The following is a 21485-nucleotide window of genomic DNA, read 5'->3' on the forward strand; positions in this document are numbered from 1 at the left end:
CTCTCCAACCTGGTGAAATTTTCTTTCTCCTTTGAAATCTGCCAGTCTCTTTTACCACTAATATTCATCAATTCCAAATTTTCTTCTGTCTCTCAGTGGAACAGATGGGACCAAGGTTATCTACTAACTAGAATTTTAGCAGGCCATGCATAAGAGGAAGGATGAATATCTCATCTTCTCTCTAGAGACACAGCAATAGATTAACTGACTCCAGAGCCTGTACCTTTTCTAGTATACCTTGGAGGAAGCAAGAGATAATTTTACTATACTAAAAGTACGAGCCTTAGCTCAGCAGTATTGGTTTCACTTGGGGGTCTTATGGGAGATTGGGATTGACATATATACACTTATATGTATAAAATCAATAACTAATAAGAACCTGCTGTATAAAAATTAAACAAAATAAAATTCAAAAAAAAGAAAGAAATGCAGAAACCTAGCCTCACCCCAGACCTTCTAAATTAGAATGTGAATTTTAAAGATCCCCAAGTATCTTTCACATATGCATGTTAAAGTTTGAGAAGGACTCCTCTACACAGCCTGGTATTGTGCTTTAGACTGAATTGCAAAGAAGGGGCAGAATCTCTTTGGTATTCATCTATAGTCATAGGTGTCTTCCTGCCCATATTCCATATTCTCCTGGGCTCCTCAATATCCACCCTGACACTTAAATATCATGTGTGTCCATTTCCTAAGGATAACTGAAACTTGTCTGGAAAAGGATACTTTGCTCTGCCCCTATCTGATACCAGCTGAAAATAATGATTTAGAACCCTGAGGAAATTACTTATGTTAGGTTACAATTTTTTTCTGAGATATTAGTTGCAAATATTTTTTCCCAAGTTACAATTTTTGAACTACAAGAAGAGTTTATTTGTTAACACTTCTTTATTCTTGCTGCCAGGAAAAGTTCATACTTAAAAAATACATGACCAGGCAGACTGATATCAACAGTGACATGAGGGCCATTCTCGTGGACTGGTTGGTGGAGGTGCAGGTAAGCCTAACAACTGCTGCCTTAAGGGGCTGCTGTTCTCTTTATCAATTATTCATTCAGCATTGCCAGGTCCCAAACATAGTAAAAATTTACTGGGTCTACAGAGCTGAATAAGCCATGATTCCTGCCCTCAAGGAGCTTATGACCTAGGGGACAAGATAAGACAAGCAGGCAGATAAGAACAATACAAAGTAGAATATACTAAGTACTATAAGAATGTTATTAATAAGACACTCGGAGAACCCAGTGGAAGGAGAGATATTTCTAGAAAAGGCAATGATGGTATGGCAGTTTAATCATTCTCAAAATCCTGTAAAAGTATATCTTGTGATTTGGATAGGGGTTAGTGACAAAGTCTTTCAAGCTTTGGATGGGATGGGTAATAGGAAGGACATTGTAGCCCCAAACAGGGCAGATGGCTGTTTGTTGAGGGTTGGATGTTGAGGGAATATTGTTATGAATACTTAATTATCATTTTATACTAACAAAGGATAGCCCAGAATAGTACCTGGACGTAGTAGGTGTCAATAAATATTTGTTGAATGAATGGAATTGAAAGGATTGCTGTGGAGTTTGCAAGGAAATATAAGGCATAGTATATGCCCAGCAGAGTCTTACTATATAATTGGGAAGAAAATGTAATATAGTTTAATATCCTTTAAGTACCAGAGTAATGGTTCAGGCTCACTTTGGAGTGACAGACCAGGGAAATGTGGTAGACATGGTATATTTGAACATCAGCAAAGCATGAAAATGTCATCTTATGGAAATGATGCAAAATAGTAAATTAGATAAGAGTAGAATTTGAGTAAATCTTAAATAAGTAAAATTGATCACAAAGATTGCTGATCATTACCAAGCAAGAAAGAGATTTCTAGTAGACTGCCAGTGGACTTTGTTCTGATCAATATTTCTATAAGTGATGTAGATGAGAACAGAGAAGATCATCTCATCAAATTCACAGATGGCATGAAACTGGGAGTAGGGATAGGAAATAAATGGATAACAGATAAAATATCTCTAGCAGCTGGAATGATGAACTGAATCTTTTTTTAAAAAAACTTTTGTTATTATTTTTATTGCACAAAATTCCCATTTATTATAGCAAAGTAAGAAATTATAATTACTTATGATCCCACAACCTACAAACAGTGTTAACATTTGTGTGTGTTTATTATCCCCCGCTTTTTTTTTTAACATCTTTATTGGAGTATAATTGCTTTACATTGTTGTGTTAGTTGCTGCTGTATAACAAAGTGAATCAGCTATATGTATACATATATCCCCATATCCCCTCCCTCTTGCGTCTCCCTCCCACCCTCCCTATCCCACCCCTCTAGGTGGTCACAAAGCATCGAGCTGATCTCCCTGTGCGATGCAGCGGCTTCCCACTAGTTATCTGTTTTACATTTGGTAGTGTATATATGTCAATGCCGCTCTCTCACTTCGTCTCAGCTTACCCTTCCCCCTCCCCGTGTCCTCAAGTCCATTCTCTACGTCTGTATCTTTATTCCTGTCCTGCCCCTAGGTTCTTCAGAACCATTTCTTTTTAAGATTCCATATATATGTGTTAGCATATGGTATTTGTTTTTCTCTTTTTGTCCTTTGTAACATTTTGGGATTGACTTTTATCACTCACCATAATTCCCTTGAGATCTGTCCAAGTTGTGTGTATCAATAGTTCATTCCTTTTTATTGCTGAGTAGTATTCCATGGTATGGATGTACCAAGGTTTGTTTAACCCTTCACCCATTGAAGGCCATTTGGGTTGTTTCCAGTTTCTGAGACTGTGAAAAGAACATCTATAAACATTAATTTACAGGGTTTTATGTGAGTATAAGTTTTCATTCCTAACATCAATACCCAGGAGTGGGATTGCTGTGTCATATGATAAATGTATGTTTAACTTAATGAGAAAGTGCTACAGAGTGACCGTATCATCTTGCACTCTCACCTGCAATGTATGAGAGTTCTAGTTGCTCTGCATTCCTGGTCAGCACTGGGTTTGTTTTTTTTTTTTTAAACTTTAGCCATATAGATGTGTAGAGGAATCTCACCATAGTTCTAATTTGCATTTGCCAATGATGTTGAACATCATACTTGTCATCTGTATATCCTCTTTGATGAAGTGTCTGTGTCTTTTGCCCAGTTTTAAATTGGGTAGTTTATTTTCTTTGTGTCAAGTTATGAGAGTTCTTTACATGTTCTGGATACAAATCCTTTGTTGGATGTGTGATTTACAAATATATCCTACCAGTCTGTAGTCTTTTGATTCTATTATCTGTGTCTTTCACAGAGCAAAAATTTCTAATTTTGATAGTCCAGTTTTTCAATGTTTTCTTTATGGATTGCAATTTTTGTGTCATGTCTAAGAACTCTGCTTAAACCTAGGTCATGAATATTTTCTCCCATATTTTATCTAAAAGTTTTATAGCTTTAACATTAAATCTATAATCCATTTTGAGTTAATTTTTGTATAAGGTATACAGGTTTTGAAGTCAAGTTTCATTGTTTTGCATATGGATGTCTAATTGTTCTAATACCATTTGTGGAAAAATATACTTTCTCCACTAAATTGCTTTTGCACCTTTGCCAAAAATCTGTTTGCCTTATTTGTATGGGTCTATTTCTATACTTATTTTTATATGCTGTTTCATTGATCTGTGTCTATCCCTTTGCCAATATCGCAGCCTTTATTTCTATAGTTTTATAGTAAGTCTTAAAACAAGGTAACATGATTCTTCCAACTCTATTCTGTCTTTTTTTTCAAAATTGTTTTAGCTATTCTAGTGTCTTAGCCTTTCTAGACAAATTTTAGAATCAGTTTGTCTATATCTACTAAAAAATCCTGCTGAGGGTTTGATTGGAATTGAATTACATCTTGTGCAGAAAAGAGTTAACATAACAGGCATGATGCTGCTAGCCTTAGAAAGGCCTGTTTGCAAGATTGCCCTTTGGCTGGCATCTGGGAACTTGATTGGTAAGCAGTTCCCTACACTGCTGTAAAATTCTCCCCTAATGATAACTGTGCCTAAACTCTTTGTGCAAACAATATGGTTTATTCTGAACACCTGCTTTCCTTCTGTGAGTCTGGAATTTTGGTCCATGCTAGGCAGAGTGTTTATGTGACCAGCTCCCAGTAAAATGTTAGGCACTGAGTCATTAATGAGCTTCCCTGTTACACAACACTTTACACGTATTGTTCCATCTTATTGCTGGAGGAATTAACTGCATCCTGAGAGACTCTGCGGGAATAGGGCTCTTGGAAGCTGGCTTCTGGTTTTCACCAATTTTTGCCCATGCTCCTTTTCTCTTTGCTTTGTATATTTTGCTATAATAAATCATAGCCATGAGTGTGACTATGTGCTGAGTCCTGTGAGTCATCCTAGGAATCATTGTACCTGGGGGTGGCCTTGGGGACCCCCAATACACATCTATAGGTGAATTTGAATAGAATCAACACTTTTTTCTATGTTGAATCTTCCAACCCATGAGCCATGAATGTAGTATGTCTCTCATGTATTTAGATTTTCTTTGATTTTTTAAAAAAAAAAATACAGATCCTGTACATGTTTTGTTAGATTTATACCAAAATATTTTCTTTTTTTGTAGCTATTGTAAATGGTATTTAAAAAAATTTTTGGTTTCCATTTGTACAGTGCCAATATGAAATATTGATATTTGTGTGTTGACCTTGTATTCTATGATCTTGCTAAAACTCACTTATTAATTCTTAGGAGTTCTTTTTTTGGTAGATTTCTTGAAGTTATCTACATAGACAATTATGTCATTTGCAAATGGAGACAGTTTGACCCCTTTCCAGTCTGTATACTTTTAGCTTCATTTTTGTGTTTTATTGCACTGTGCAGGACTTCATTATGATGTTGATAGGATCAGTAAGAGTGGACAGCCTTGCCTTGTCCCTGATCTTTGGAATAAAGCAGTTAATCTTTCACCATTAGTATGATCTTAACTGTAGAGTTTTTGTCGCTACCTTTGATCAGGTTGAGAAATTTACTTTCCATTCTTAGTTTGGTGATATATATTTATCATGACAATGTTAAATTTGTCAAATGCTTTTTTCCTGCATCTATTGATAAGTTTTTTTTTTTTTTGGCTTTAGCCTATTGATGTGGTGGATTACATTGATTTTTAAATACTGAAGCAGGCTCATATTCCTGGGATAAACTCCACTCGTTCTGGCATATTATCCTTATATATTGCAAATCTTATTTGCTAATATTTTGTTGAGGATTTTTGTGTCTATATTTATGATGGATATTGGTCTGTAGTGTTCTTTTTTAAAATATTTTTGTACTATCTTTTTCTGGTTTTGGTATGAGAATGATAGTGGCTTTTTAAAATAATTTGGGAAAACAGGGACACCTGCTGCACCGTCCTCCTCCCGGGGGGCGCCTTCTCCTTCCAGTACGACTGTCCACTCCATTTCACTGGCTGGTTCTCTGAACTAGCCGTGTGGCTGACAGGGTCTTGGTACTCCGGCCTGGTGTCAGGCCTGAGCCTCTGAGGTGGAAGAGCCGAGTTCAGGACAATGGACCACCAGAGACCTCCTGGCCCCACATAATATCAGTCGGCGAGAGCTCTCCCAGAGATCTCTGTTTCAAAGCTTGTGCCACCCAATGGCCAGCAAGCTCCAGTACTGGACGCCCCATGCCAAACAACTAGCAAGACAGGAACACAACCCCACCCATTAGCAGAGAGTCTGCCTAAAATCATACTAAGTTCACAGACACACCAAAACACACCACTAGACATGGCCCAGCCCACCAGAAAGACAAGATCCAGCCTCATCCACCAGAGCACAGGCACCAGTCCCCTCCACCGGGAAGCCTACACAACCCACTGAAACAACCTTAGCCACTGGGGGCAGACACCAAAAACAATGGGAACTACGAACCTGCAGCCTGCAAAAAGGAGACCCCAAACACAATAAGTTAAACAAAATGAGAAGACAGAGAAATATGCAGCAGATGAAGGAGCAAGGTAAAAACCCACCAGAGAAAACAAATGAAGAGGAAATAGGCAGTCTACCTGAAAAAGAATTCAGAGTAATGATGGTAAAGATGATCTAAAATCTTGGAAATAGAATGGAGAAAATACAAGAAACATTTAACAAGCACCTAGAAGAACTAAAGAGCAAACAATGATGAACAACAAAATAAATGAAATTAAAAATTCTCTAGAAGGAATCAATAGCAGAATAACTGAGGCAGAAGAACGGATAAGTGACCTGGAAGATAAAATAGAGGAAATAACTACAGCAGAGCAGAATAAAGAAAAAAGAATGAAAAGAATTGAGGACAGTCTCAGAGACCTCTGGGACAACATTAAATGCACCAACATTTGAATTATAGGGGTCCCAGAAGAAGAAGAGAAAAAAGAAAGGGACTGAGAAAATATTTGAAGAGATTATAGTTGAAAACTTCCCTAACATGGGAAAAGAAATAGTCAATCACGTCTAGGAAGTGCAGAGAGTCCCATACAGGATAAATCCAAGGAGAGACATGCCAAGACGCATATTAATAAAACTATCAAAAATTAAATACAAAATAAAAATATTAAAAGCAGCAAGGGAAAAGCAAAAAATAATATACAAGGGAATCCCCATAAGGTTAACAGCTGATCTTTCAGCAGAAACTCTGCAAGCCAGAAAGGAGTGGCAGGACATATTTAAAGTGATGAAAGGGAAAAACCTACAACCAAGATTACTCTACCCAGCAAGGATCTCATTCAGATTCGACAGAGAAATTAAAACCTTTACAGACAAGCAAAAGCTAAGAGAATTCAGCACCACCAAACCAGCTTTACAACAAATGCTAAAGGAACTTCTTTAGGCAGGAAACACAAGAGAAGGAAAAGACCTACAATAACAAACCTGAAATAATTAAGAAAATGGTAATAGGAACATACATATTGATAACTACCTTAAACGTAAATGGATTAAATGCTCCAACCAAAAGACATAGACTGGCTGAATGGATACAAAAACAAGACCCATATGTAGGCTGTCTACAAGAGACCCACTTCAGACCTAGGGATAGATACAGACTGAAATTGAGGGGATGGAAAAAGATATTCCATGCAACTGGAAATCAAAAGAAAGCTGGAGCAGCAATTCTCATATCAGACAAAATAGACTTTAAAACAAAGACTATTACAAGAGACAAAGAAGGACACTACATAATGATCAAGGGATCAATCCAAAAAGAAGAATTGTAAATATTTATGCACCCAGCATAGGAGCACCTCAATACATAAGGCAAATGCTAACAGCCATAAAAGGGGAAATCGACAGTAACAAAATGATAGTAGGGGACTTTAACACCCCAGTTTCACCAGTGGACAGATCATCCAAAATGAAAATAAATAAGGAAACACAACCTTTAAATTATACACTAAAGAAGATGGACTTAATTGATATTTATAGGACATTCCATCCAAAAACAACAGAATACTCTTTCTTCTCAGGTGCTCATGGAACATTCTCCAGGAGAGATCCAAACTATACAATGGTGGAGAGACAGTCTATTCAACAAATGGTGCTGGGAAAACTGGACAGCTACATGTGAAGGAATAAAATTAGAACACTCCCTAACACGGTATACAAAAATAAACTCAAAAGGTATTAAAGACCTAAATGTAAGGCCAGACACTATAAAACTCTTAATGGAAAACATAGGCAGAACACTCTATGACATAAATCACAGCAAGATCCTTTATGACCCACCCTCTAGAGAAATGGAAATAAAAACAAAAATAAACAAATGGGACCTAATGAAACTTAAAAGCTTTTGAACAGCAAAAGAAATCATAAAGAAGACGAAAAGACAACCCTCAGAATGGGAGAAAATATTTGCAAATGAAGCAACTGACAAAGGATTAATCTCCAAAATATACAAGCAGCTCATGCAGCTCAATATCAAAAAAACGAACAACCCAATCCAAAAATGAGCAGAAGACCTAAATAGACATTTCTCCAAAGAAGTTATATAGTTTGTGAGCAAACACATGAAAGAATGCTCAACATCACTAATCATTAGAGAAATACAAATCAAAACTACAGTGAGGTATCACCTCACACCGGTAAGAATGGCCATCATCAAAAAATCTACAAACAATAAATGCTGGAGAGGGTGTGGAGAAAAGGGAACCCTCTTGCAGTGTTGGTGGGAATGTAAATTGATACAGCCACTATGGAGAACAGTATGCAGGTTCCATAAAAAACTAAAAATAGAACTCCGTATGACCCAGCAATCCCACTACTGGGCATATACCCTGAGGAGACCATAATTCAAAAAGAGTCAGCCATAAAAAGAAACGAAATTGAGTTATTTGTAGTGAGGTGGATGGACCTAGAGTCTGTCATACAGAGTGAAGTAAGTCAGAAAGAGAAAAACAAATACTGTATGCTAACACATATATATGGAATCTAAGGGGAAAAAAAAGGTCATGAAGAACCTAGGGGTAAGACAGGAATAAAGGCACAGACCTACTAGAGAATGGACTTGAGGATATGGGGAGGGGGAAGGGTAAGATGTGACAAAGTGAGAGAGTGGCATGGACATACATACACTACCAAACGTAAAATAGATAGCTAGTGGGAGGCAGCCACATAGCACAGGGAGATCAGCTCGGTGGTTTGTGACCATCTAGAGGGGTGGGATAGGGAGGGTGGGAGGGAGGGAGACGTGAGAGGGAAGAGATATGGGAACATATGTATATGTATGGCTGATTCACTTTGTTGTAAAGCAGAAACTGACACACCATTGTAAAGCAATTATACTCCAATAAAGATGTTAAAAAAAAAAAGTCATGTACCACAATGTTCATTGCAGCTCTATTTACAATACCCAGGACGTGGAAGCAACCTAAGTGTCCATTGACAGATGAATGGATAAAGAAGTTGTGGCACTTATATACAGTGGAATATTACTCAGCCTTAAAAAGAAATGAAATTGAGTTGTTTGTAGTGAGATGGATGGACCTAGAGTCTGTCTTACAGAGTGAAGTAAGTCAGAAAGAGAAAAACAAATACCATATGCTAAAACATATATATGGAATCTAAAAAAAAAAAAGATTCTGAAGAACCTAGGGACAGGACAGGAATAAAGATGCAGCCGTAGAGAATGGACTTGAGGACACGGGGAGGGGGAAGGGTAAGCTGGGATGAAGTGAGAGAGTGGCATTGACATACATACACTACCAAATGTAAAATAGATAGCTAGTGGGAAGCAGCTGCATTCCAGAGGGAGATCAGCTTGGTGCTTTGTGACCACCTAGATGGGTGGGATAGGGAGATTGGTAGGTTGATGTAAGAGGGAGGGGATATGGGGATATATCTATTCATATAGCTGATTCACTTTGTTATACAGCAGAAAGTAACACAACATTGTAAAGCAATTATACTCTCATAAAGATGTTAAAAATATAATTTGGGAAGTATTCCCTTCTCTTTTCTGGAAGAGATGTGTAGAATTGATGTTATTTATTTAAATGTTTGGTAGAATTTGCAAGTGAATCCATCTGGGCCTGAAGTTTTTTCTTTTCTCTGAAGAATTTTATCTAAGAATATAATTTCTTTAATAGTTATTAGATTATTCAAGTTATCTATTCATGTCAGACGACATTTGGAAGTTTGTGGTTTTCAAAGAATTGGTCCTTTCATTTAAGTTGTTGTATATATGTTCATAGCATTTCCTCATTATGCTGTCTTTCATTCTTGATATTTGGTAATCTGTGTCTTCTCTCTGTTTGTTTATCAGTCTTTCTAGGAGTTTATCATTTTTATTGATATTTGCAAAGAACCAGGTTTTCCTTTCATTTGTTTTCTCTGTTTTTCTGTTTTTGGTTTTATTGATATCTACTCTAATTTTTATCATTTCCTTTTTCTTGCTTTGGGCTTAATTTGCTATTCTTTTCATAGTTTGAGGTGGAAGATTAGATTATTGACTTCAGACTTTTCTTCTTTCCTTTTTAAAAAATTTTTTTTAGTTTTTTTTATTTTTTCACACACACACACACACACACACACACACACACACTGTATTTTATTTTTACAAGAGATAAATAAACTGACACCAAGCATTATAAATGGATGACCACAACAAAAGCAACAATGATTGCAATTACCAAACACGAAACACACTCATACTATGTCATATTATTGACATTCAGTCCAGTAATCCTCCACTGTAAGAGCTCCTTTACTTTGCAGTGCAAATTGATTTGTATATTTTTTGCCCCTGAGTCCTTGTGGAATTTTTTTTTTATTCAAACAGAAAGTCACAAAAATTATAATCATCCTCATCAGTTCACTCAGTCCCATGTAATTAATTTTTTTTTATCTTCATCTTTTGTTAGCACTTTTATGAATTCATCAGTTTTCCATTAGAGTTCTGAAAATGCTTATTCATTCAGTTCAGCAGTATAGTCAGTTACCAGAAACCTGTACTTGTCAGAGTCTTTTCCATGAATTCCTTGAAGATGAAACCCTTTTATAGGAACATTTTTGCAAAAGCATCAGAGTACACCCAGAACTGTCTGTAAATGACAAATAACTTAAAAATGACCACGGTTAAAGATTTGATGAAAGTTCATAATAATGGAATTGACAAGGAAATTTAGTTATTTCTGAGATATACATTTTAAAGTAATAACTAGAATTATGACTTATAACATTGTACCAGAACATATAAGATTTTTAGAAATTTCATGTAATGTCTGAAACATTTATATTAACATATTTCCATACAAATAACCCAAAGAAAGTTTAGTATTAGTTGTTTTTTTTGTTGGTTTGTTTGATTTTTTATAGTGCAAGTTCTTATTAGTCATCAATTGTATACAATCAGTATACACATGTACACAATCAGTATACACATGTCAATCCCAATCGCCCAATTCAGCACTCCACCATCCCCAACCCACCACGGTTTTCCCCCCTTGGTGTCCATACGTTTGTTCTCTACATCTGTGTCTCAAGTTCTGACCTGCAAACCGGTTCATCTGTACCATTTTTCTAGGCCCCACATACATGCGTTAATATATATTTGTTTTTCTCTTTCTGACTTCACTCTGTATGACAGTCTCTAGATCCATCCACGTTTCAACAAATGACTCAATTTCATTCCTTTTTATGGCTGAGTAATATTCCATTGTATATGTGTACCACAACTTCTTTATCCATTCATCTGTCAACGGGCATTTAGGTTGCTTCCGTGACCTGGCTATTGTAAATAGTGCTGCAATGAACATTGGGGTGCATGTGTCTTTTTGAATTATGGTTTTCTCTGGGTATATGCCCAGTAGTGGGATTGCTGGATCATATGGTAATTCTATTTTTAGTTGTTTAAGGACCCTCCATACTGTTCTCCATAGTGGCTGTATCAATTTACATTCCCACCAACAGTGCAAGAGGGTTCCCTTTTCTCCACACCCTCTCCAGCATTTGTTGTTTGTAGATTTTCTGATGATGCCCATTCTAACTGGTGTGAGGTGATACCTCAGGGTAGTTTTGATTTGCGTTTCTCTAATAATTAGTGATGTTGAGCAGCTTTTCATGTGCTTCTTGGCCATCTGTATGTCTTCTTTGGAGAAATGTCTATTTAGGTCTTCTGCCCATTTTTGGATTGGGTTGTTTGTTTCTTTAATGTTGAGCTGCATGAGCTGTTTATATAGTTTGGAGATTAATCCTTTGTCCGTTGATTCATTTGCAAATATTTTCTCCCATTCTGAGGGTTGTCTTTTCGTCTTGTTTATGGTTTCCTTTGCTGTGCAAAAGCTTTTAAGTTTCATTAGGTCCCATTGGTTTATTTTTGTTTTTATTTCCATTACTCTAGGAGGTGGATCAAAAAAGATCTTGCTGTGATTTATGTCAAAGAGTGTTCTTCCTATGTTTTCCTCTAAGAGTTTTATAGTGTCTGGTCTTACATTTAGGTCTCGAATCCGTTTTGAGTTTATTTTTATGTATGGTGTTAGGGAGTGTTCTAATTTCATTCTTTTACATGTAGCTGTCCAGTTTTCCCAGCACGACCTATTGAAGAGACTGTCATTTCTCCATTGTATATCTTTGCCTCCTTTGTCATAGATTAGTTGACCATACGAGCGTAGGTTAATCTCTGGGCTTTCTATCTTGTTCCGTTGATCTATGTTTCTGTTTTTGTGCCAGTACCATATTGTCTTGATTACTGTAGCTTTGTAGTATAGTCATATAGTCTGAAGTCAGGGCGTCTGATTCCTCCAGCTCCGTTTTTTCCCCTCAAGACTGCTTTGGCTATTAGGGGTCTTTTGTGTCTCCATACAAATTTTAAAATGATTTGTTCTAGTTCCGTAAAAAATGCCATTGGTAATTTGATAACGATTACATTGAATCTGTAGTTTGCTTTGGGGAGTATAGTCATTTTCACAATATTGATTCTTCCAATCCAAGAACATAGTATATCTCTCCATCGGTTGATACCATCTTTAATTTCTTTCATCAGTGTCTTATAGTTTTCTGCATACAGGTCTTTTGTCTCCCTAGGTAGGTTTATTCCTAGGTATTTTATTCTTTTTGTTGCAATGGTAAATGGGAGTGTTTCCATAATTTCTGTTTCAGATTTTGCATCATTAGTGTATAGGAATGCAAGAGATTTCTGTGCATTAATTTTGTATCCTGCAACTTTACCAAATTCATTGACTAGCTCTAGTAGTTTTCTGGTGGCAGTTTTAGGATTCTCTATGTATAGTATCATGTCATCTGCAAACAGTGACAGTTTTACTTCTTCCTTTCCAATTTGTATTCCTTTTATTTCTTTTTCTTCTCTGATTGCCGTGGCTAGGACTTCCAAAACTGTGTTGAATAATAGTGGTGAGAGTGGACATCCTTGTCTCGTTCCTGATCTTAGGGGAAATGCTTTCAGTTTTTCACCACTGAGAATGATGTTTGCTGTTGGTTTGTCGTATATGGCCTTTATTATGTTGAGGCAGGTTCCCTCTATGCCCACTTTCTGGAGAGTTTTTATCATAAATGGGTGTTGAATTTTGTCAAAAGCTTTTTCTGCATCTATTGAGATGATCATATGCTTTTTATTCTTCAGTTTGTTAATATGGTGTATTACATTGATTGATTTGCATATATTGAAGAACCCTTGCATCCCTGGGATAAATCCCACTTGATCGTGGTGTATGATCCTTTTAATGTGTTGTTGGATTCTGTTTGCTAGTATTTTGTCGAGGATTTTTGCATCTATATTCATCAGTGATATTGGTCTGTAATTTTCTTTTTTTGTAGTGTCTTTGTCTGGTTTTGGTATCAGGGTGATGGTGGCCTCATAGAATGAGTTTGGGAGTCTTCCTTCTTCTGCAATTTTTTGGAAGAGTTTGAGAAGGATGGGTGTTAGCTCTTCTCTAAATGTTTGATAGAATTCACCTGTGGAGCCATGTGGTCCTGGACTTTTGTTTTTTGGAAGATTTTTAATCTTTACTGTCTTCACATTACTTGTGATTGGTCTGTTCATATTTTCTGTTTCTTCCTGGTTCAGTCTTGGAAGGTTATACCTTTCTAAGAATTTGTCCATTTCTTCCAGGTTGTCATTTTATTGGCATAGAGTTGCTTGTAGTAGTCTCTTAGGATGCTATGTATTTCTGCGGTGTCTGTTGTATCTTCTTCTTTTTCATTTCTAGTTTTATTGATTTGCCTCCTCTCCCTCTTTTTCTTGATGAGTCTGGCTAATGGTTTATCAATTTTGTTTATCTTCTCAAAGAACCAGCTTTTAGTTTTATTGACCTTTGCTATTGTTTTCTTTGTTTCTATTTTATTTATTTCTACTCTGATCATTATGATTTCTTTCCTTCTGCTAACTTTGGGTTTTGTTAGTTCTTCTTTCTCTAGTTCCTTTAGGTGTAAGGTTAGATTGGTTGTTTTGAGATTTTTCTTGTTTCTTGAGGTAGGCTTGTATAGCTATAAACTTCCCTCTTAGAACTGCTTTTGCTGCATCCCATAGGTTTTGGATCATTGTGTTTTCATTGTCATTTGTCTCTAGGTTTTTTTTGTTTTCCTCTTTGATTTCTTTAGTGATCTCTTGGTTATTTAGTAACGTATTGTTTAGCCTCCATGTATTTGTGTTTTTTACCTTTTTTTCCCTGTAATTCATTTCTAATCTCATAGCGTCGTGGTCAGAAAAGATGCTTGATATGATTTCAATTTTCTTAAATTTACTGAGGCTTGATTTGTGACCCAAGATGTGATCTATCCTGGAGAATGTTCCATGAGCACTTGAGAAGAAAGTGTATTTTGTTGTTTTTGGATGGAATGTCTTATAAATATCAGTTAAATCCATCTTCTTTAATGTGTCATTTAAAGCTTGTGTTGCCTTATTTATTTTCAGTTTGGATGATCTGTCCATTGGTGAAAGTGGGGTGTTAAAGTCCCCTACTATGATTGTGTTACTGTCGATTTCCCCTTTTTTGGCTGTTAGCATTTGCCTTATGTATTGAGGTGCTCCTATGTTGGGTGCATATATATTTATAATTGTTTTATCTTCTTCTTGGTTTGATCCCTTGATGATTATGTAGTGTCCTTCCTTGTCTCTTGTAACATTCTTTATTTTAAAGTCGATTTTATCTGATATGAGTATAGCTACTCCAACTTTCTTTTGATTTCCATTTGCATGGAATATCTTTTTCCATCCCCTCACTCTCATTCTGTATGTGTCCCTGGGTCTGAAGTGGGTCTCTTGTAGACAGCATATATATGGGTCTTGTTTTTGGATCCATTCAGCCAGTCTCTGTCTTTTGGTTGCAGCATTTAATCCATTCATGTTTAAGGTAATTATTGATATGTATGTTCCTGTGAACATTTTGTTAATTGTTTGGGGTTTGTTTTTGTAGGTCCTTTTCTTCTCTCGTGTTTCCCACTTTGAGCAGTTCCTTTAGCATTTGTTGTAGAGCTGGTTTGTTGGTGCTGAATTCTCTTAGCTTTTGCTTGTCTGTAAAGCTTTTGATTTCTCCATCGAATCTGAATGAGATCCTTGCCAGGTAGGGTAATGTTGCTTGTAGGTTCTTCCCTTTCATCACTTTAAGTATATCATGCCACTCCCTTCTGGCTTGTAGAGTTTCTGCTGAGCAATCAGCTGTTAACCTTATGGGGGTTCCCTTGTATGTTATTTGTCATTTTTCCCTTGCTGCTTTCAATAATTTTTCTTTTCCTTTAATTTTTGCCAATTTGATTACTGTGTGTCTCGGCGTGTTTCTCCTTGGGTTTATCCTGTATGGGACTTGCTGTGCTTCCTGAACTTGGGTGGCTATTTCCTTTCCCATGTTAGGCAAGTTTTCGACTATAATCTCTTCAAATATTTTCTTGGGTCCTTTCTTTCTCTCTTCTCCTTCTGGGACCCCTATAATGTGAATGTTGTTGCGTTTAATGTTGTCCCAGAGGTCTCTTAGGCTGTCTTCATTTCTTTTCATTCTTTTTTCTTTATTCTGTTCCTCAGCAGTGAATTCCACCATTCTGTCTTCCAGGTCACTTATCCTTTCTTCTGCCTCAGTTATTCTGCTATTGATTCCTTCTAGTGTAGTTTTCATTTCAGTTATTGTATTCTTTTTCTCTGTTTGTTTGTTCTTTAATTCTCCTAGGTCTTTGTTAAACATTTCTTGCATCTTCTTGATCTTTGCCTCCATTATTTTTCCAAGGTCCTGGATCATCTTCACTATCATTATTCTGAATTCTTTTTCTGGAAGGTTGCCTATCTCCCCTTCATTTTGTTGTTTTTCTGGGATTTTATCTTGTTCCTTCATCTGGTACATAGCTCTCTGCCTTTTCATCTTGTCTCTCTTTCTGTGAATGTGATTTTTGTTCCAGAGGCTGCAGGATTGTAGTTCTTCTTTCTTCCGCTGTCTGCCCTCTGGTGGATGAGCCTTCTTTTCTAATATAAGCATTTAATGCTATAAATTTCTCCCTAAGCACTGCTTTAACAACTTGAATTATTTAGAAGTGTGTTGTTTAATTTCTAACTGTTTGGAGGTTTCACTATTATTTTTCTGTTATTGATTTCTAGTTTAATTCCACTGTGCTCAAAGAAAACACTTTGTATGATTTTAATTCTTTAAAAAATTTTTAGGTTTATCACCTAGGATATGGTCTGTCTTGGTGACATGTTCACTTGAGAAGAATGTGTATTCTGCTGCTGTTGGATGGAGTGAGTGTTCTATAAAATGTCAGATTCAGTTGGTTCATGTTGTTGTTAATTTCCTTATTATTTTTGTTGATTTTCTGTGCACTAATTCTGTTACTGAGAGAAGAGTACTGAAGTTTTCAAGTATAATTATGAATTTTTCTATTTCTCTTTTCAATTTTGTCATTTTTTTGCTTTGTGTATTTTGAAAATCTGTTGTTAGGAGCATATACATTTAGGATTGTCATGTCTTCTTCATAGTGCTTTGTGACTTGCTTTTTTTCTCATGTAACAATGCTCATGTAATTGCAAATATCTTTCCAGTTAAATTGACATATTTCTACATCAGTTTTGTCAACTGTATAGTTTTCTGTTCTTCAACTGTCATTATTTATCCACCCTCCTATTAATGGACATTTAGCTTATTTCCAGATTTTGCTCTTAGAATAATAACCCTGTTGTGAACATGCAGACATTTGCATTTGTCATAATTGTACTCATGTTTTTCTGGAATAAATTACTAGAAATAGAAGTATTAGATCAAAACAATGCATATTTAAAATTTTTGTGTGTATAGGCAGCTATGCTTCTGAAGTGTCATGCCCATTTTTACTTTTACCAGAACTGAATGAAAGTGATTCTTTTCTTATAATCTTAGCAACATAGGATGTTGTATTTTTTGCATTCTGTTAAGTGAAAGTTTTTAATGTATTATTTTGGTTTGATGTACAGGAACATTGGCATTTTAAGTAGTCAGGTCTATCAGTTATTTCTTTTATGATTTTAAGATTTGTTTCTTCCTTAGAAAAGCCTTCTTCAGTCATAATTATATAAATATTTCTCTGAATTTTTTCTAGAACATTTAGTTTCATGTTCACATTTAAATCTTTATCTGGAATTTATTTTGGTTTTGGTGTCAGCATTTATACACCTTTCCCCCATGATTACCTGGTTATTCTAATACCGTTTATTGTCTTTCATTATCCACTGGTTTGAAATGACATCTTTAATTACATATACTTGGATTTGTTTATGGTCTTTTCTATTCTTTGGTATGTTTGTCTATTCTAAAATCAGTAGTATGCCATTTTTATTATTATAGCTTTTAATACATTTATTGCCTCTTTACTAATCTTTTACAAAATATTCATGGTTGTTCTTACACATTAATTGTTCCAGGTGAGATGTAGAATAATTTTGTCAAGTTTTCAAAAATAGCCTGTTGTGATTAATTCAGGGAGAATTCACAGATTTCACAATATTGAACTTTACAAGCCAGTTATGTTGTGTCTATTTCATTAGCAGGTCTTCTTTTACAATTTTAAGTTTTAAAAGATTCTCTTCATATCAGTCTCACTGACTTAAAAATGTTTTTCTTGGGTATTGATGAATTTTTTTTAATGTTATGAGTGTTATCCTTTTTCCTTTAATTTTAAAATCTATTGCTAGTATATTAGGAAAGAAATTGATTTTTTCTGTATTTATTTTGTATTCATCTACTTTGTTGAACTTAGTCATGGTTTATTTAATGTACTCTTGGATTTAGTGTACTTATACTTTATTTAGAGTTTTTGCTTCTATAATCACAAATAAGATTATAAGTTTTTAGTGAAAAGGATGCTGCCTTTATTAAGTTGGTACCAGGATTACTCTAGCTTATTAATTAATTAATAAGGGAAGTTAATTAGGGAGATTTTCCTATAGTATTAAGTTTAACACAGGAGTTATATTTTCCTAGAAGAACTTGCCTATGAACCCATTGAGGCATGATGCCATTTGTGTGTCATTCTTTGATAAATTTTCTAATAACATTGATGGTTATTGGCCTACTAAGGTTTTATTACTCTTCTTGAGTCATTTTTGTAGTTTATATTTTCCTTAAAAATCGTCCATTTCATGGATATTTGCACAGTTATTATTATAGATTGTACATGGTATTCTTTTATAATCCTTTGTAATTATTTCTTTTCTCATTCAAAATGTTGTGTGTGATGTGTTATCTCTCTCCCATGTGCTTGCATGCATGTATACACTCTTTTCCTCAATTTTCCTGATAAAAGATTCATTCAGTCCTCTGGTCAAAGAACCAGCTCATGGGTAAATGTATAACTTTTTCTTTTTAATAAAATTCATTAAATCTTCTTTCATTTTTAAAATTTTATTCTTATTTTATTGAGGTTTATTTTTCCCTAACTTCTTATAATGGATGCTTAGTCTATGTTAATTTTTTCTGACTTCATAATAAAAGCTCCAAAACTATACATTTTCTTCTAAGTAACAGTTCTGACTACATCCCATTAGTTTTGAAAGATAGTGTTGTAGCTATCTTTTTATCCCCTCAATAATCTGCAATTACAATTTTTATTTTCCCTTTGACCCAGGTTTTGTTTTTTTCTTTAGGAATAATGCTTACCATTTTTTTCAGATGCCTTGCTTTTCTGTAGTTCGTTTGGTTTATCCTTTTATTGCCCATTTCTAGGTTTATTGTATTGCCTATTGAGAATGTGACCTGAATGATAATTTCTGCTTTTCTTAGGTTAATGAGATTTTCTTCACAGCTTCAGATATAATGGGTTTTTGTAAAGAATTCACTGATATTTGAAGAAAATATGTATTCTCCTTAGGGTACAAAGATCATTATATCAATTAATTTTGGCTTAATTATTATATAATTTGTACACTAATTTCTTTTTTCTGCTTAACTTATCAAAATCTAAGAGCAATGTGGTAACCACCCATAATCATTGTTTAGTTAATTTCTCCTGGCATTTCTTCACCCCCTCTATCTCACCTTAACCACTCTGTCCCATACAGTTTTTTTAAACTACAAAATTAATACATGTTTATAATATGTGGGTATGTATTCATATATATATGTGTGTGTGTATGTACAAAAAAACAACCCTTTTACTCTATTCTTATTTCTCAGAGATACCTATAGTTTATTTTTTAAAAATATTTATTTATTTATTTATTTATTTGGCTGCACCGGGTCTTAGTTGCGGCACGTGGGACCTAGTTCCCTGACCAGAGATCAAACCTGGGCCCCCTGCAGTGGGAGCATGGAGTTTAGCCACTGGACCACCAGGGAAGTCCCATAACTATAGTTTAGAGTGTATCTTTCCAGATCTTTTTTGTGTGTCTTATCACTTTTATTAAGTTTTTGACTATCCTTTCTTTAAAAATCTTAAATTATATGAATAATACATGAATGCATATACATATATGATATATGCACATATAAAAATACAGCTTTTTACTGAGTGTGGGTTTTTTGGTATTTTTTGTTGTATGAATAGGTCATGCTGTACACGTTGCTCTGTAACTTGTTGTTTTCTCTTAAGAATAAGTCTTACTAATCTTCCCATATAAGTATAGATCTACCTCATTGTTTTAAACTGCTACATAATATTCTACCATATGGATATAGTTGTTACTTAGCTAACCAACCCATTTGGTGGACCTGATCTATTAATTGCGCCTCAAGAAAGATGAGATAATCAGCATACTTTTAGTTTATTTCTTCTTCTATTTTTAGTCAAAACAATCTAGATTTTTAAATCCAGATTATTGTTGTTTAATATATTACCTTCCCTATAAATAATTATTTTTTACACATCTAGATGTATGTCTGTTTTCCTTAATTTTATCTGGTATATTGTGGGTCCTTGCAGTCTAAAGGTTCAGTCTTTGGCTCAGAGAAAATTTTATTTATTATTTCTCTTCTACCTTTTCTCTCATTTTGATTCTGTGTGTGTGTGTGTGTGTGTGTGTGTGTGTGTGTGTGTGTGTGTATCTCCAGAATCTATTCTCCTTGGGTCTCAAATTTTCATTCATTATCTTCAACTTTCTTTTACCTCTCAGTTCTGGGAGAATTTCTTAAGGTGGCCTTTGAATCATTGATTTAGTTTTTGTCATAATCTAATATACTGTTCACTGCCTCTATTGCATTTTATTAAAGGAACTGCTTTTTCATTAGAAATCAGTCTTTCTAGATCCTGGAGTGTTCTCTTTTCATAGATTCAGTGTCCTCTTAGATCTTGTTGAGAGTATACTTTTAAAAAGTTTATTCTAGTTCTTTGGAGTGAAAAGGTTTCGTATGTAGACACTTGCTCTGGTTCCTCAGAGCATTTCTCCTTGAAAAATTACTTGTTCTTCTTCATGTATCTGGTAAATTTTCTCTGTTTATTCATCTTTGTAGAAGATAGTCTTTGAGTATTTGAATTTGGGATGAATTTTGTCATATTTACCTCCTAGTTCAAGATTAAGAGTAATCTTTATATTTCTATAGTTTTGATTGATTTATCACTTCCCTTTTGTTTCTTCTTATCCATTTCCAGGTATGGAAAAGAGTTGTTTTTGAAGAATTGGAAGGATATGCTAGCCAAAGGCAGCCATGAGGGAGAGAACCTTGCTACTGTGCTAAAGGCTTCTTGTCCTCATTTGGTGTAGCTGCTTGGAATTACCCAGAGCACTGCCACTCTTTTCTACTTGGCACAAAGTTAGGCTCCTCATGTGGAGCCTGATGCTGAGGGGTCAAAAAACCCATATCGTGTGAAGAATAGTTAGAGGAAGTCAAGTTATTTGGTCTAAAATGAAAATGGATAGGAAACATAATAACTGTCCTCAGTAGCTGAGGGGCTGTCACAAGCAGGATTAGATTTGTTCCATGTAGTCCCAAGTGGTAGAATTATGTTAGAAGAGTGTTGTCTCACATTCAAGGAAGGAGGATTGCTGTAACTGACACAGCTGCTCATTTAAATATTTGTTGACTCCAAATTTCAGCCATTCATTCAGATATTACCTACACTTTTTGATGTTACCATTTGCTAACAGTGTGCTGCATGGTTGGCCAGGTGCCTATGTGAGGTGCTGTAAGGAGGCTATACAAGCACTGGCTTTGTCATTTGCTCACAAAGGCACCATCCTCAGACAACTGCTGCTTTCCATTCTTACACATTTTTTTCTGTAATTATTTGACCTCAATTTTTTGATACTTAGAGGTGATAGTCATTACTCTTCATCTGCATGAATTCTCACCATTTCTTTCTTATGACATTCCTTTGGAAAATGTAGTAGGCAGAATAAAATGTCTGCATCCTGATCCCCAGAACCTGTGAATATGTTAACTTATATGGCAATGGAAAATTAGACTAAGGAATTAAGATTATAATCAGCTGAATTTAAGATAGGGTGATTATCCAGGATTATCCAAGTGGGCCTAATTATAATCACAAGGGTCCTTAAGTGTGGAAGAGGGAGGCAGAGAGTTAAGCAATGTGAGAAAGACTCGGCTGGCTATTGCAGGCTTTGAA

General features: G+C 35.3%; 1 protein-coding gene across 4 annotated transcripts in view; it reads left to right on the forward strand.

Moving 5' to 3' along the window:
- LOC309620043 (G2/mitotic-specific cyclin-B3-like) overlaps positions 1–21485 on the forward strand; it is a 187728-nt gene that overhangs the window by 27989 nt on the left and 138254 nt on the right. For 3 of the 4 annotated variants that reach the window (XM_082376004.1, XM_082376006.1, XM_082376005.1), the window contains exon 7: positions 905–997. In XM_082376004.1, coding sequence (XP_082232130.1) covers positions 905–997 — 93 coding nt within the window. Of the gene's footprint in view, positions 1–904; positions 6475–21485 lie in introns of all 4 variants that reach the window. The other variant, XR_014239397.1, reaches the window with a different exon arrangement.

The sequence above is a fragment of the Balaenoptera borealis genome (genome assembly GCF_965194805.1).
Source record: "Balaenoptera borealis genome assembly, chromosome: X".
Lineage (NCBI taxonomy): Eukaryota > Metazoa > Chordata > Mammalia > Artiodactyla > Balaenopteridae > Balaenoptera > Balaenoptera borealis.